The 12515-nt window shown below is 36.0% G+C and overlaps 2 protein-coding genes across 4 annotated transcripts in view; one reads left to right on the top strand and one right to left on the bottom strand.

The window, feature by feature from the left end:
- LOC138021188 (uncharacterized) overlaps window positions 1–1626 on the bottom strand; it is a 5547-nt gene extending 3921 nt beyond the window's left edge. Inside the window, exon 1 of the mRNA XM_068868051.1 lies at window positions 1–1626. This exon is cut by the window's left edge and continues 452 nt beyond it. Within this exon, the coding sequence (XP_068724152.1) occupies window positions 1–1626 (1626 nt within the window).
- Window positions 1627–7037: 5411 nt separating this feature from the next.
- On the top strand, window positions 7038–11839 carry LOC138019743 (tachykinin-like peptides receptor 86C). 3 transcript variants are annotated; one of them, XM_068866618.1, is made up of 5 exons: window positions 7772–7853; window positions 7958–8004; window positions 9545–9915; window positions 10832–10901; window positions 11720–11832. In XM_068866618.1, exons 1-5 carry the CDS (start codon window positions 7819–7821, stop codon window positions 11743–11745), a joined length of 549 nt encoding a protein of 182 aa, XP_068722719.1. In that variant the 5' UTR covers window positions 7772–7818; the 3' UTR covers window positions 11746–11832. The 3 variants fall into 3 exon arrangements, with proteins under 3 accessions (XP_068722718.1, XP_068722719.1, XP_068722717.1); XM_068866617.1 differs by lacking the exon at window positions 7772–7853 and adding an exon at window positions 7038–7109 and having other exon boundaries at window positions 9545–11839; XM_068866616.1 differs by having other exon boundaries at window positions 9545–11839.
- The last annotated feature ends 676 nt before the right edge of the window (window positions 11840–12515 follow it).

Raw genomic sequence — 12515 nt, 5'->3', positions numbered from 1 at the left:
AAGAAGAGGGCTGAGGCAATCACCTTGAAGTACGCCACGACCAATAGATATAAACGGAGTACGAAATTCATTGGTAATTATAGAGGTTTTGAAATCAGTGTACAGACTTTTAACCAGAAGTTTGACATGATCAGGGATATGGTGGTAATCAAGAGCGGTTTGAATCAAATTGTGATGAACTTCACCAAAGGCGTTTTTGAGGTCTAGGAGAGTAATGACAAGAGAACGCTGCTTGGTACGAGCTTTGTTAATGATGTCAGCCATTTGAGCAGTATGCTCAAAAGTTCCTGAGAGACCAGGTGTAAAACCTTTTTGAATTTCATGTTCAATATAATTATTAGCGGCAAGGAAGTTGAAAATGGCATTACGAAGGCACGAGGTAAAAACCTTTAAGGGCACAGATTGCAGAGTAATTGGACGAAAGTTGGCAGGGTCATTAACGTTTCCTTTCTTGTGGATGAGGATTGTGCATGCTTTCTTCCATTCGCTTGGGACGGATCCAGTTGACCAAGCCGTACGGATAATTTCAGATAAATAGCTGCGAAGAAACGGACATCTTTTAAAACAAATGATTGATAATTGATCTAAGGGACAAGGAGAACCGGAAGCCTTCATTTTTCTAATCACATTTGATATCTGTTGGTATGTAGGAGGTTCAAGGTTAAAAGGAATAACAGGATCAGATAACGTTGGTATCCAGCTTGGAAGGTTGAAGACTCTGGTCGGATTTAGTGACGATAGAGTTCTTGTAAAGTAATCAAAACACTCGTCCATGGAGAATGAAGGGAGCTTTTCGGCTTTTATATTGAAGATCTTTTTGACATAACCCCAGAAATTTTTAGAGATGGAATAATCATGATTCATCGGGTCAGTGTTGACTTGAGAAGTGTTGTTTCGCAGCTTGTCACGCAGTAGGCGAGATACGTATTTTATTTCAGCGATATCTGCGCTAGCGGAGTGTTTTAAGACTTTGAGAGATTTCTTCAGATCATGTTTAGATTTGTCTTCGTACTTTTTTATCAGGCGTTCATCAGTAGCTTGTGCGACTTGATCAAAGTTGGCAGAGAAATAGTCATAAATAGTGTCGTTTAAAAGTTTGATACTTGAGCTGAGATTCTGAGCCGTGATTGGATGATTAAGAAAAAGGACTGATTTGAAATATTCGTTGGCCGTTATCCATTGATCATCAGATTTAGGTAGATTTATTCCTGTTTTAATATCAGGAAAACCATAATCTCCAGGTTCAAGAGAAGAGACACCAGAGGTTATTAAAGGAACGCTTCCATTGCCATATTCTTGATCAGTGAGCGTGATATCATTGAGGTCAGCGCGAAGTTGATCATTCAAACCCAAAACAACTCTACAGCTCCTTTGATGCATCTTTAATCCTCTGTTTCCCTTACAAAGTTTACCACAACAGCAGTTTGTGAGACAAACACGAGAAACAGTGTCTGCTACAGGATCATGATCATTCGGGAGTTGTTCCTCTCCAACATTGTGACGTTCCGGTCGATGAATTCGTTGTTTGCAGCGCCACGCATGGCGGCCCAGCGAGACAAAATCTTTTTCACAGAAAGAACAGACGACTCCAGCCAGTAAAATGAACAGAAAACGTGGATAGGCCATTTAAAAGCAGCAAAACAGAGATTAACTAATTAAGATATCAATTCAAGCATAAAATGACGATAAAACTGGAGACATGTACAGAGCGTGTTTGCTCTGCTCGATGTCCAATCATAATAATAATAATAATAATAATAATAATAATAATAATAATAATAATAATAATAGATGCTTTGGGTTTTTAACCATTGGTCATGGTTAGTTAAGACCAGCGATACTCTGAACTTTGGAATGCCTCGATAATAATGACAGGTCTGCCTTAATAATAATAATATTAATATTAATATCAATTTTAATATTAATAAATATAATAATAATAATAATAATAATAATAATAATAGTAATAATATTAATAGAAAGAATAACAATCACTTCACTTCAAGTCTTTCGTTTCATGAGAGGTGACCAGAGTACCCGGAGAAAAAGCTCTCGGAGGAGCGTGCACAACCCACATGTTCAACCCCGACCCTTATTAGGCCGATTCAAGGAGTCGAACCCGGGAAGCATTTCTGGGAAGCGAGTGCTATCACCACTGCGCCAGCCCTGTTCCTTGGCAGCTACCGTCCTTTTTTTTTTTCCGTATGCTTTCTTTTCAAAGCTTTTAAAAAATTCTTTTAATTAAGAACAGAGCTTATTATTGTCATTGCGCATACGGTCTGCGCATCTCGAGGTCTCGGGTTTCCCATCGGTGTTGCTTACTAACAAGACTGCACTGTTTAAAACTATGCAGATAATTCAGAACTCAGCAAGTGCTCTTGGTAGTCAATTTGGAAAAGAACGCCATACATTGCTTTGTATTTTACAGCCTTTTTACAATTATCTTTGGAAAATGCGTGGTTACCCCCAATTTTCTTTTTGGATTTCAATAACACTTGTTAAGATCTGCTTTTTGAGCATATTCATATACCGGGTAAAACTACCTTTGAACTGTTAGGCACTACAAATTTACCGTACCGTGATCAAACCAAGTGCCGATAGTACTGTTACTAACCACTAGTGAGAAACCCACAGTCATTACTGTATGCAGCTTTCGTTTCGCGGATAGGATATCAACCGCAGCGTAACACGATCGTTTGTATGTGGTTTGATCACATACGGTGATTCACATCAACAAGATCAATTCGTACGATGAATTTAACCGTGAAAAACGGTCAAATAAGACTCCTCTACTCCCTGTGGTTTCACAAGAAACGCGTGCGTCAGGGCACCCAACGAGAATATAGTTCAAAACCAGTTGTTAAACGTATTTTGGTATTTAAACGGTAGATATAGGCAGATTTTTATCCCCTAAAAAATTTTCATCTGTTCGGATCCTAGCTGAAAGTCTAGTGATCCGAAAATTATGAGGATCAATACTAACCTTTTCGAAAATTTCAGGCAGAAGGAAAGCTCTCGAAACTTCTAGGTGACCTTTTAAGGGTAAAAATCCGTGAAAAATGAGCAATTATACCATTTTTTATATGTTCGAAAATCCTAGGGCAGGCAGGCAAGCAAGCAAATTTTACAACAAATGTTCCGAAAATTCTAGATCTCAAATCGTCTTCCGAACAGATATTTTCCGAAAATTGACGTTGGGTGCCCCTGGTGCGTTGGTAACGTCATTAGAGTAAAGGCTTTTTTCGGCGCATTTACAGTAATTTGCTTTCAATAACCGTGCTTCTGGTAGGAAGACAGGAAGATATTTTCTTTACTTTCTGAATAATGCAATCTTTAACTTCTCCAGGAAATCTCCATCATTTATGAATTCGAACGCGATTGTCACATCGGGAAGGCTGTCATACTGAACAAATTCAGTTCAGGTAATTTCTTTCCTAAATAGCCCTGCCTAAATAGAATAAATATATTCCTTGCTAGATTTATTAATTATAAGATTCATTCATAGAAAGGAAATGCGCAGGGATAAAAAATAAGAAGATCTGTGATGCATCGAGCAATTACTGTCCTATTGAGCGACAGGAAAGACGCTTGTCTTCAATGATTGTTTTTTTTTTTTTTTTTTTGGATCCTCGAAAAACCTCTCAAATATTGTTTTGCCTCACTTGGAGTGATCAGTGATCCGATATGCAAAGACCATTTCATAAAGATTTTTTCCATCCCTCATTATAAACCTTTACAATCTCTGAAATGATTAATTGCTTGGTCTCACTTGATGTGATACGAACATCCTGTCATTTGATAAGAGTAAGAAGTCTTACAGACGCCAACAGCTAACGACGATGTTTTATTGCTTCAAATTGTTTTAAAAGAAGTTCCTTTTATATCCCACGGCTTTTCAATTCACCGAGTTTGGCGATTTCTTAAAGGAATTTGCAATGGGTAGAAAAGCTTTTTGAAAAAGTTGATGTTGTGGAAAGGGTGCTGTAGAAAAGTGGCAATTTTTTTGGTTACTTGAATTTATTAATTACGCATACCTGTTGAATCTTGTTTCAAATGAGCTAATATTTTTCATGAATATAAGACTTCAACTGGCCGACATCGCTGTAGGTGCATAACTTTGTGAGCTTATATGAGTTAAGAGGAGTTTACTCTAAAACGCTATCAGTGAGTAATGACAAAAAAAAAGTCGACCCATCCCAGTTCAATTTAATATTAATATTCGACATTAAATTTTAAATCCTTTTATTTATTATATTCCATCTCTTTAGATCCGCCGTTAACGTACACGCTATGAATTTGTCATACTCTGATCAAGGTTTGTAGTTTTGAAATCACAGTTTAAAAAATTAACTTTAAAAAAGCATCGCATAGTTGTTAAGTATAGTGTAGCTATATCATTTTATAACTGTAGTGACTTTATCGCTTTTAAACTAAGATAACTCGAGCTCTATGTATTCCACTTTAATTATAGTAGCGTGAACATGACCAACAATCTGATAATTAACACAATAGTCAAGTTTTCCGCACGGGCTTACAGTGCAAAAGATTGGACTTGAGAATTCAAAAGCATCATCTGAAAATTGCAGAAGGTCCAAAAGCCAACATAAATACACTTCGCATCACACTATACAAGATCCATAAACAAGACTTTTATGGCTGTTGCACACTGATCAATTCGATTTTCAGGTAGAATTTGGTTTTTGTTGTTGTTGTTGTTGTTGTTTAAAGAGATGGAAGTTAGCATCACTTGTACAGAAACCTGACCACCAACGAAAAGGTTGCCTATTTACCGTGTTACGATTCCGAGTTGGATTTTCGAGTTGGATTTTGCGAGTAAGGATTTTTTTGGCGAGGTTTCCAATTAATTTTTAGTGGTTTTACACAATGTACTTTCTCAGCGGCGTTGCTCATCGTCTTGAGGTCTTTTTAAGCTGATGGAGGAGAACGAGGATGCAGATCGGTAACGGCAATCTTGTTTAATGCATCGGTACACACATGCGTAAGAGGTTCCAGGACACCCTTCCACAAAATCCCACAAGGGGATTTCATTGATGACTGCCGCTTAAACGCTATTAGTGTTTTAGGATCTTTTTAATATTCTTGGTTTCACTTTTAATAGAAATGAATTGCATTTTATTTTATTTTATTTTATTTTTTTTGTTAAAGATGTTGTCGTTAGATACTAGGGTGTTTGAATATCTATATTTTCCCTAAAAAATGTATATATTGTATATATATTTCAGTTTTTTAATAGCTTTCTTAATGTAGATAGATTAGGCTATCAGTTTTTTTACCTAAGTGCCAGACCGTCTTATTATTATTATTATTATTATTATTATTATTATTATTATTATTAAAATATACGACTCATAATAATAATAATAAATATATTAATAATAATAACAATAATAAGAATAATAATAATAATAATAATAATAATAATGTCCATAATATTCGCTTAGTAAAATATATTCTATATACAAGGCTAAAAGTTAAAAAATTAAAATATTCAAACCTAACGTTTTCGGCTGTTTGCCATCATCATTTTATCGTTGGTTTTTACAGTTTTATGTTTTAATAATAATAATAATAATAATAATAATAATAATAATATATCAATAATAATAATAATAATAATAATAATAATAGATGCTTTGGGTTTTTAACCATTGGTCATGGTTAGTTAAGACCAGCGATACTCTGAACTTTGGAATGCCTCGATAATAATAATAGGTCTGTGTGCAAAACCCACATCTTCAACTCCGACAATTATTAGGCCGATTCAAGGAGTCGAACCCGAGAAGCATTTCTGGGAGGCGAGTGCTATCACCACTGCGCCAGCCCTGTTCCTTGGCAGCTACCGTCCTTTTTTTTCCCGTATGGTTTCTTTTCAAAGCTTTTTAAACTTTCTTTTAATTAAGAACAGTGCTTATTATTGTCATTGCGCATACGGTCTGTGCATCTCGAGGTCTCGGGTTTCCCATGGGTGTTGCTTACTAACAAGACAGCACTGTTTAAAACTATGCAAATAATTCAGAACTCAGCAAGTGCTCTTGGTAGTCAATTTGGAAAAGAACGCCATACATTGCTTTGTATTTTACAGCCTTTTTACAATTATCTTTGGAAAATCCGTGGTTACCCCCAATTTTCTTTTTTGGATTTCAATAACACCCGTTAAGATCTCCTTTTTAAGCATATTCATAAACCAGGAAAAACTACCTTTGAACTATTAGGCACTACAAATTTACCGTACCGTGATCAAACCAGGTGCCGAGAGTACTGTTAGTGACCACTAGTGACAAGCCCACAGTCATTACTGTATGCAGCTTTCGTTTCGCGGATAGGATATCAACGGCAGCGTAACGCGATCGTTTGTATGTGGTTTGATCACATACGGTGATTCACAGCAACAAGATCAATTCGTACGGTGAATTTAACTGGAAAAACTGTCAAATAAGACTCCTCTACTCCCTGTGGTTTCACAAGAAACGCGTGCGTCAGGGCACCCAACGAGAATATAGTTCAAAACCACTTAAACATACAGTTGTTAAACGTATTTTGGTATTTAAACGGTAGATATAGGCAGATTTTTATCCACTAAAAAATTTTCATCTGTTCGGATCCTAGCTGAAAGTCTAGTGATCCGAAAATTATGAGGATCAATACTAACCTTTTCGAAAATTTCAGGCTGAAGGAAAGCTCTCGAAACTTCTAGGTGACCTTTTAAGGGTAAAAATCCGTGAAAAATGAGCAATTATACCATTTTTTATATGTTCGAAAATCCTAGGGCAGGCAGGCAAGCAAGCAAATTTTACAACAAATGTTCCGAAAATTCTAGATCTCAAATCGTCTTCCGAACAGATATTTTCCGAAAATTGACGTTGGGTGCCCCTGGTGCGTTGGTAACGTCATTAGAGTAAAGGCTTTTTTCGGCGCATTTACAGTAATTTGCTTTCAATAACCGTGCTTCTGGTAGGAAGACAGGAAGATATTTTCTTTACTTTCTGAATAATGCAATCTTTAACTTCTCCAGGAAATCTCCATCATTTATGAATTCGAACGCGATTGTCACATCGGGAAGGCTGTCATACTGAACAAATTCAGTTCAGGTAATTTCTTTCCTAAATAGCCCTGCCTAAATAGAATAAATATATTCCTTGCTAGATTTATTAATTATAAGATTCATTCATAGAAAGGAAATGCGCAGGGATAAAAAATAAGAAGATCTGTGATGCATCGAGCAATTACTGTCCTATTGAGCGACAGGAAAGACGCTTGTCTTCAATGATTGTTTTTTTTTTTTTTTTTTTTTGGATCCTCGAAAAACCTCTCAAATATTGTTTTGCCTCACTTGGAGTGATCAGTGATCCGATATGCAAAGACCATTTCATAAAGATTTTTTCCATCCCTCATTATAAACCTTTACAATCTCTGAAATGATTAATTGCTTGGTCTCACTTGATGTGATACGAACATCCTGTCATTTGATAAGAGTAAGAAGTCTTACAGACGCCAACAGCTAACGACGATGTTTTATTGCTTCAAATTGTTTTAAAAGAAGTTCCTTTTATATCCCACGGCTTTTCAATTCATCGAGTTTGGTGATTTCTTAAAGAAATTTGCAATGGGTAGAAAAGCTTTTTGAAAAAAATGATGTTGTGGAAAGGGTGCGGTAGAAAAGTGGCAATTTTTTTGGTTACTTGAATTTATTAATTAAGCATACCTGTTGAATCTTGTTTCAAATGAGCTAATATTTTGCATGAATATAAGACTTCAACTGGCCGACATCGCTGTAGGTGCATAACTTTGTGAGCTTATATGAGTGAAGAGGAGTTTACTCTAAAACGCTATCGGTGAGTAATGACAAAAAAAAAGTCGACCCATCCCAGTTCAATTTAATATTAATATTCGACATTACATTTTAATTCCTTTTATCTATTATATTCCATCTCTTTAGATCCGCCGTTAACGTACACGCTATGAATTTGTCATACTCTGATCAAGGTTTGTAGTTTTGAAATCACAATTTAAAAAATTAACTTTAAAAAAGCATCGCATAGTTGTTAAGTATAGTGTAGCTATATCATTTTATAACTGTAGTGAGATTATCCCGTTTAAACTAAGATAACTCGAGCTCTATGTATTCCACTTTAATTATAGTACCGTGAACATGACCAACAATCTGATAATTAACACAAAAGTCAAGTTGTCCGCACGGGCTTACAGTGCAAAAGATTGGACTTGAGAATTCAAAAGCATCATCTGAAAATTGCAGAAGGTCCAAAAGCCAACATAAATACACTTCGCATCACACTATACAAGATCCATAAACAAGACTTATGGCTGTTGCACACTGATCAATTCGATTTTCAGGTAGAATTTGGTTTTTGTTGTTGTTGTTGTTGTTGTTGTTTAAAGAGATGGAAGTTAGCATCACTTGTACAGAAACCTGACCACCAACGAAAAGGTTGCCTATTTACCGTGTTAGGATTTCAAGTTGGATTTTCGAGTTGGATTTTTCGAGTAAGGATTTTTTTGGCGAGGTTTCCAATTAATTTTCAGTGGTTTTACACAATGTACTTTCTCAGCGGCGTTGCTCATCGTCTTGAGGTCTTTCCAAGCTGATGGAGGAGAACGAGAATGCAGATCGGTAACGGCAATCTTGTTTAATCTATCCTAGTATTGCATTCGTAATTGTATTTTTGACTGGAAACAATAGCTGACACTTAATTTTGGAAACGTGAGCAGAAGGGGTTGGGCAGGCCTTGAGTCTCCATGGCACGGAGGCTTATAAATACCTTATTTACTTGAATAACGTGTTCAAGCGTGCAATAATCGACAGCCAGGGACAATAAGAAAGTTCGTGCGATGTGGAAAATTCTTTGAATGCTTCGCTGTGGAACGGACGTGGTTTGAACATGTACTTTCAGTGCACAGTATGATATCCAACCGCTTAAAATGCTGAAAACAGAACAGTCATGCGGAGGACTAACTAGGAAAGCACTGTTAAGCAGCATTGGAGCCATTTGTTGGTATTCAAAACATGGGGAATCATAGGATTTATATATTTGCCTTTTCTTGCGTCTAATTCTTAACTCAGATTTATAATTTGCACCACCGGAATAGATATGACAAGAAAAATCAAATTCTAGATCTTACGCCTGGTTATCGTATTCCCAATCTTGCTATTTTGAAATGAGGAGCATGTAATGACTTCATGTAAGACTCACTGTCTTGCCTCTTACTTCATGTATGCTTTACATAATGATGTCGCAGAATAAAAAGGCAAAGCACTAACCCCACCCCTACAGGAATTCTTTTGTTGACTGCATTGCACTGGAAATCTAAGAGAGGGTTTACCGGTAAACTAGCCGAGCCGCTACAGCTGGATTACTAGTAACCACCTCGAAAAAAACAACTCTACATCCTTACTCGAAATCCAACTCGAAATTCTCACTCGAAAATCCAACTCGAAATCCTGACTCGGAAGTAAGTTTGTCACCGCCCACCATTTTTAACAAATAGCGTTTCTTTGCCTCCATAGGGAGTTCCTTTACAGTAAAATTTAGCACAACCAGTAAAGTCACCATTACAGTCCTTTATGCTGTGACGATCATGTTTGGAATAGCGGGAAACAGCATCGCCATATACTTTGCAATCATGAAAAAGGCAGGGAATCGAGTCACAAATATGCTGATACTTAACATGGCCATTGCCGACATGCTCATCACAATATTTGCGATGCCGTACAGCATTATTTTTCTTCAGGTGGGATTTAAGTGGATTGGAGGAATTCTCGGGCAGATAACTTGTAAAATCGTTCACTTTTCCTACCAGGTGTCCATACCCGCCTCAATTTTTACGGTCATGGCAGTCTCACTGGATCGCTTTTTCGCTGTCTTATACCCAGCCAAAGTAAGAGCCTTAAGAAAAGTCAAAATGACAACTTTGGCCATATGGGTTAGCTCGGCGGTATACGCCGTTCCATTCATTTTTGCCTATGACATCCAACAACAAAATGGTATATATTACTGCATTCGCTATTTTCCACGCTTTGACAATGAAATCTCTTCTCAGATTTACTACTTAATAACTTTCATTTGTCTCTATTGTATCCCTCTGTTAATTCTAATCGTACTCTATACCCTCATTTCGAGGAGGCTATGGCAAAGAAAGATACCGGGCAACGTAAGCCAGGAAAGATATAAGTCATCACAACAGGAGAAGCGCAGAGTAATACTAGCCTTAATAGCCATTATAGTTCTTTTCGCAGTTTGCTGGTTTCCAGCACATGTGATACACTATATATTTTATTTTCGTAAGGATGTATATCGTAAAATTTCACCGGAGGTTGAAGTATTGTTCTTCTGGCTTTGTCACGCCAACAGCTTTATAAATCCTTGTTTGTACGTTTTCCTCAGCCAGGGTTATCGCCAACATATGCGGACAATCCTCCAACGCTTTACGTTTTGCTGTACTTTTTATTTTCGTCGAAAAAAGATTTACTCATTTAGGTCTGGAAAGGGACCGGGTACATTAACCTTGGAGGCTTCATTGCGAAACCCTATGTCCATTGTTGGAGTCACATTTCATAGAGAAATGGTTTGTTAGGTTATAATAAGTAGATGATCAGTTTAGAGTCAAATTAAAGAGATTTCAAAGCAATGCACAACGTAGCGTTCAGTGTAAATTTGGGGAACACAATATCACTGAATTCTCGGCAGTTTTTCATTTTGTAGGGCTCAGTTGTATATTGCATTGATTATGTTACAGGTAAATTTGAAATTCGGGTTAAATGATTTCAACCTAGGTAAATTTAATTTTAAACTAGGTTGAAATTGAAAGTAGGAAACATCAACAAAAAGTCCATCAATTGTTACTGAGCAACTACGTGTATATTGGTAAGTAAATCAGTAAGGAGATGTAGTTAGCGTACGTTTTCCATGAGTTAGTCTGTAAAAACGCCTTTGGTTGTTATTAGTTCTAAGCACTGATTTTAAATTGTTAGCATTAAGGTTGGGGTTAGGCATACTGTGCATGATAACTAATTTTGCTTTTCTTTATCTTAGAGCAGCAGAAAAACACAACCTTGTTTAATAAGAATTACCTTCATGTGACTTTGTTTTATTTTTATTTTTCTGGTTTTTGGAAGGAAAAAGACAATTGACTTTTTAGAAGGTAGATTGTTGAACGTACAGTTATTTGTACAAATGTAATTCAGTATAAAACACATTTATGGTTATAAGTACTTGAACAAGATCATATTCAAAGTTTTTTTTTTTTTTTTCTGGTAGTCCACAACGTTTGTAACCTTTATTAAACAGTCATCACTTGCATGTAGTTGAACAATGCGAAGTCATTTCCTTGTTTTTGCACCTCTTGTACATGTGGCACTGGCCAAGTGCCTTTTTGCATGCGGCAGTGAAACTTGTTGTTTTAGTTGTGTTTTATCGCATTCTTGTCTTCAGTAATTTGTAGTCTGTTTGGTGCGCATGCAATCCAAGTGTTAATAATTCCAAATTTGGTTACAACTTTCATAAATCCAGCTTCTTTTTCAATTAATTTACAAAGAAGTGTGTTTGGTTGTTATGGACGTTTGTCCACTTAATTAATTTTTATTTTGACAAAGTTGTTGACTTGGAATGAAATAGTATTGGGTTTGCTTGTTGTCATTTTGTTGTTGTATTTTCTTTGTGTGTTCTTGCTTTTTCCTGATAAGGTGTCCTTATCTTCTTTGTTGACTGAATATTTTGTGAAATGATCAATCATGTGGAGAATCCAATTGTGTTTGCGATGACATGAACATGTACATGGTAAGTTTCTAAGGTCCATTAATTTTTTCTTTATCTTATATAAGTAAAATTACAATTTTCATTAACGACAATCGTTCACCTTTTCGCATCTTTTCTCATCAATAATGAGAAGTGTTTAATTTTCTAAAATTTAAAAAAAAAGATTAATGTCGTCACGGATTCTTGTAAGATTTATATCTCTTATCCTCCACTCATTTTTTTTAAATTAGTAATCAGACTGTCAAATCGTATAAAACGACAATCATTTAAAATTCATTCCGTGTATATCATGCGCGCGATACGTAACGGCCGGTGGCCTTGTTGTCTTTGTAAGCTACACAACTCAAAATCTAATTTTTGATGTTACAAGCAATATACAAATGCTGCTCGAATACTCTCTATTCAATTCCTTTCGTTCCATGTTTCATCCAAACAATTTATGTTTAATTCAATTGTAATATTAATAATCAATTTTACTGGAAGGCTCCAGTTCCGACCAATGTTCTCTTAATAATTATTTAAAGTGGTACTATGACGAAAATCGCATCTTTCCTATCCAAGCCATTTTGAAACATAAACAAGTAGTCTGCGTGAGAAGAAAAATGCTGTTTACTTTTTTCAAATATCTCTTTTCGTTCCAGAGATATTCGAGTTTTTAAAATATGCAAATTAGCCAAGTGATGACGTCATACACTCAACCAAATTTTCTTCAAATATGATGCA

This window comes from Montipora capricornis, chromosome 10 (assembly GCF_036669925.1).
Source record: "Montipora capricornis isolate CH-2021 chromosome 10, ASM3666992v2, whole genome shotgun sequence".
Lineage (NCBI taxonomy): Eukaryota > Metazoa > Cnidaria > Anthozoa > Scleractinia > Acroporidae > Montipora > Montipora capricornis.
Note: the sequence above shows the minus strand (reverse complement) of the source record. Positions and strands in the feature narration are given on the sequence as shown.

Bases quoted from the DNA above. Each gene is read 5' to 3' on its own strand.
- LOC138019743 (XM_068866616.1), top strand. From the start codon at position 7,819: ATGAGTGAAGAGGAGTTTACTCTAAAACGCTATCG. The intron at 7,854-7,957 runs GTGAGTAATGAC...CCATCTCTTTAG, and splicing joins TTTACTCTAAAACGCTATCG to ATCCGCCGTTAACGTACACG. The intron at 8,005-9,544 runs GTTTGTAGTTTT...TTGCCTCCATAG, and splicing joins TTTGTCATACTCTGATCAAG to GGAGTTCCTTTACAGTAAAA.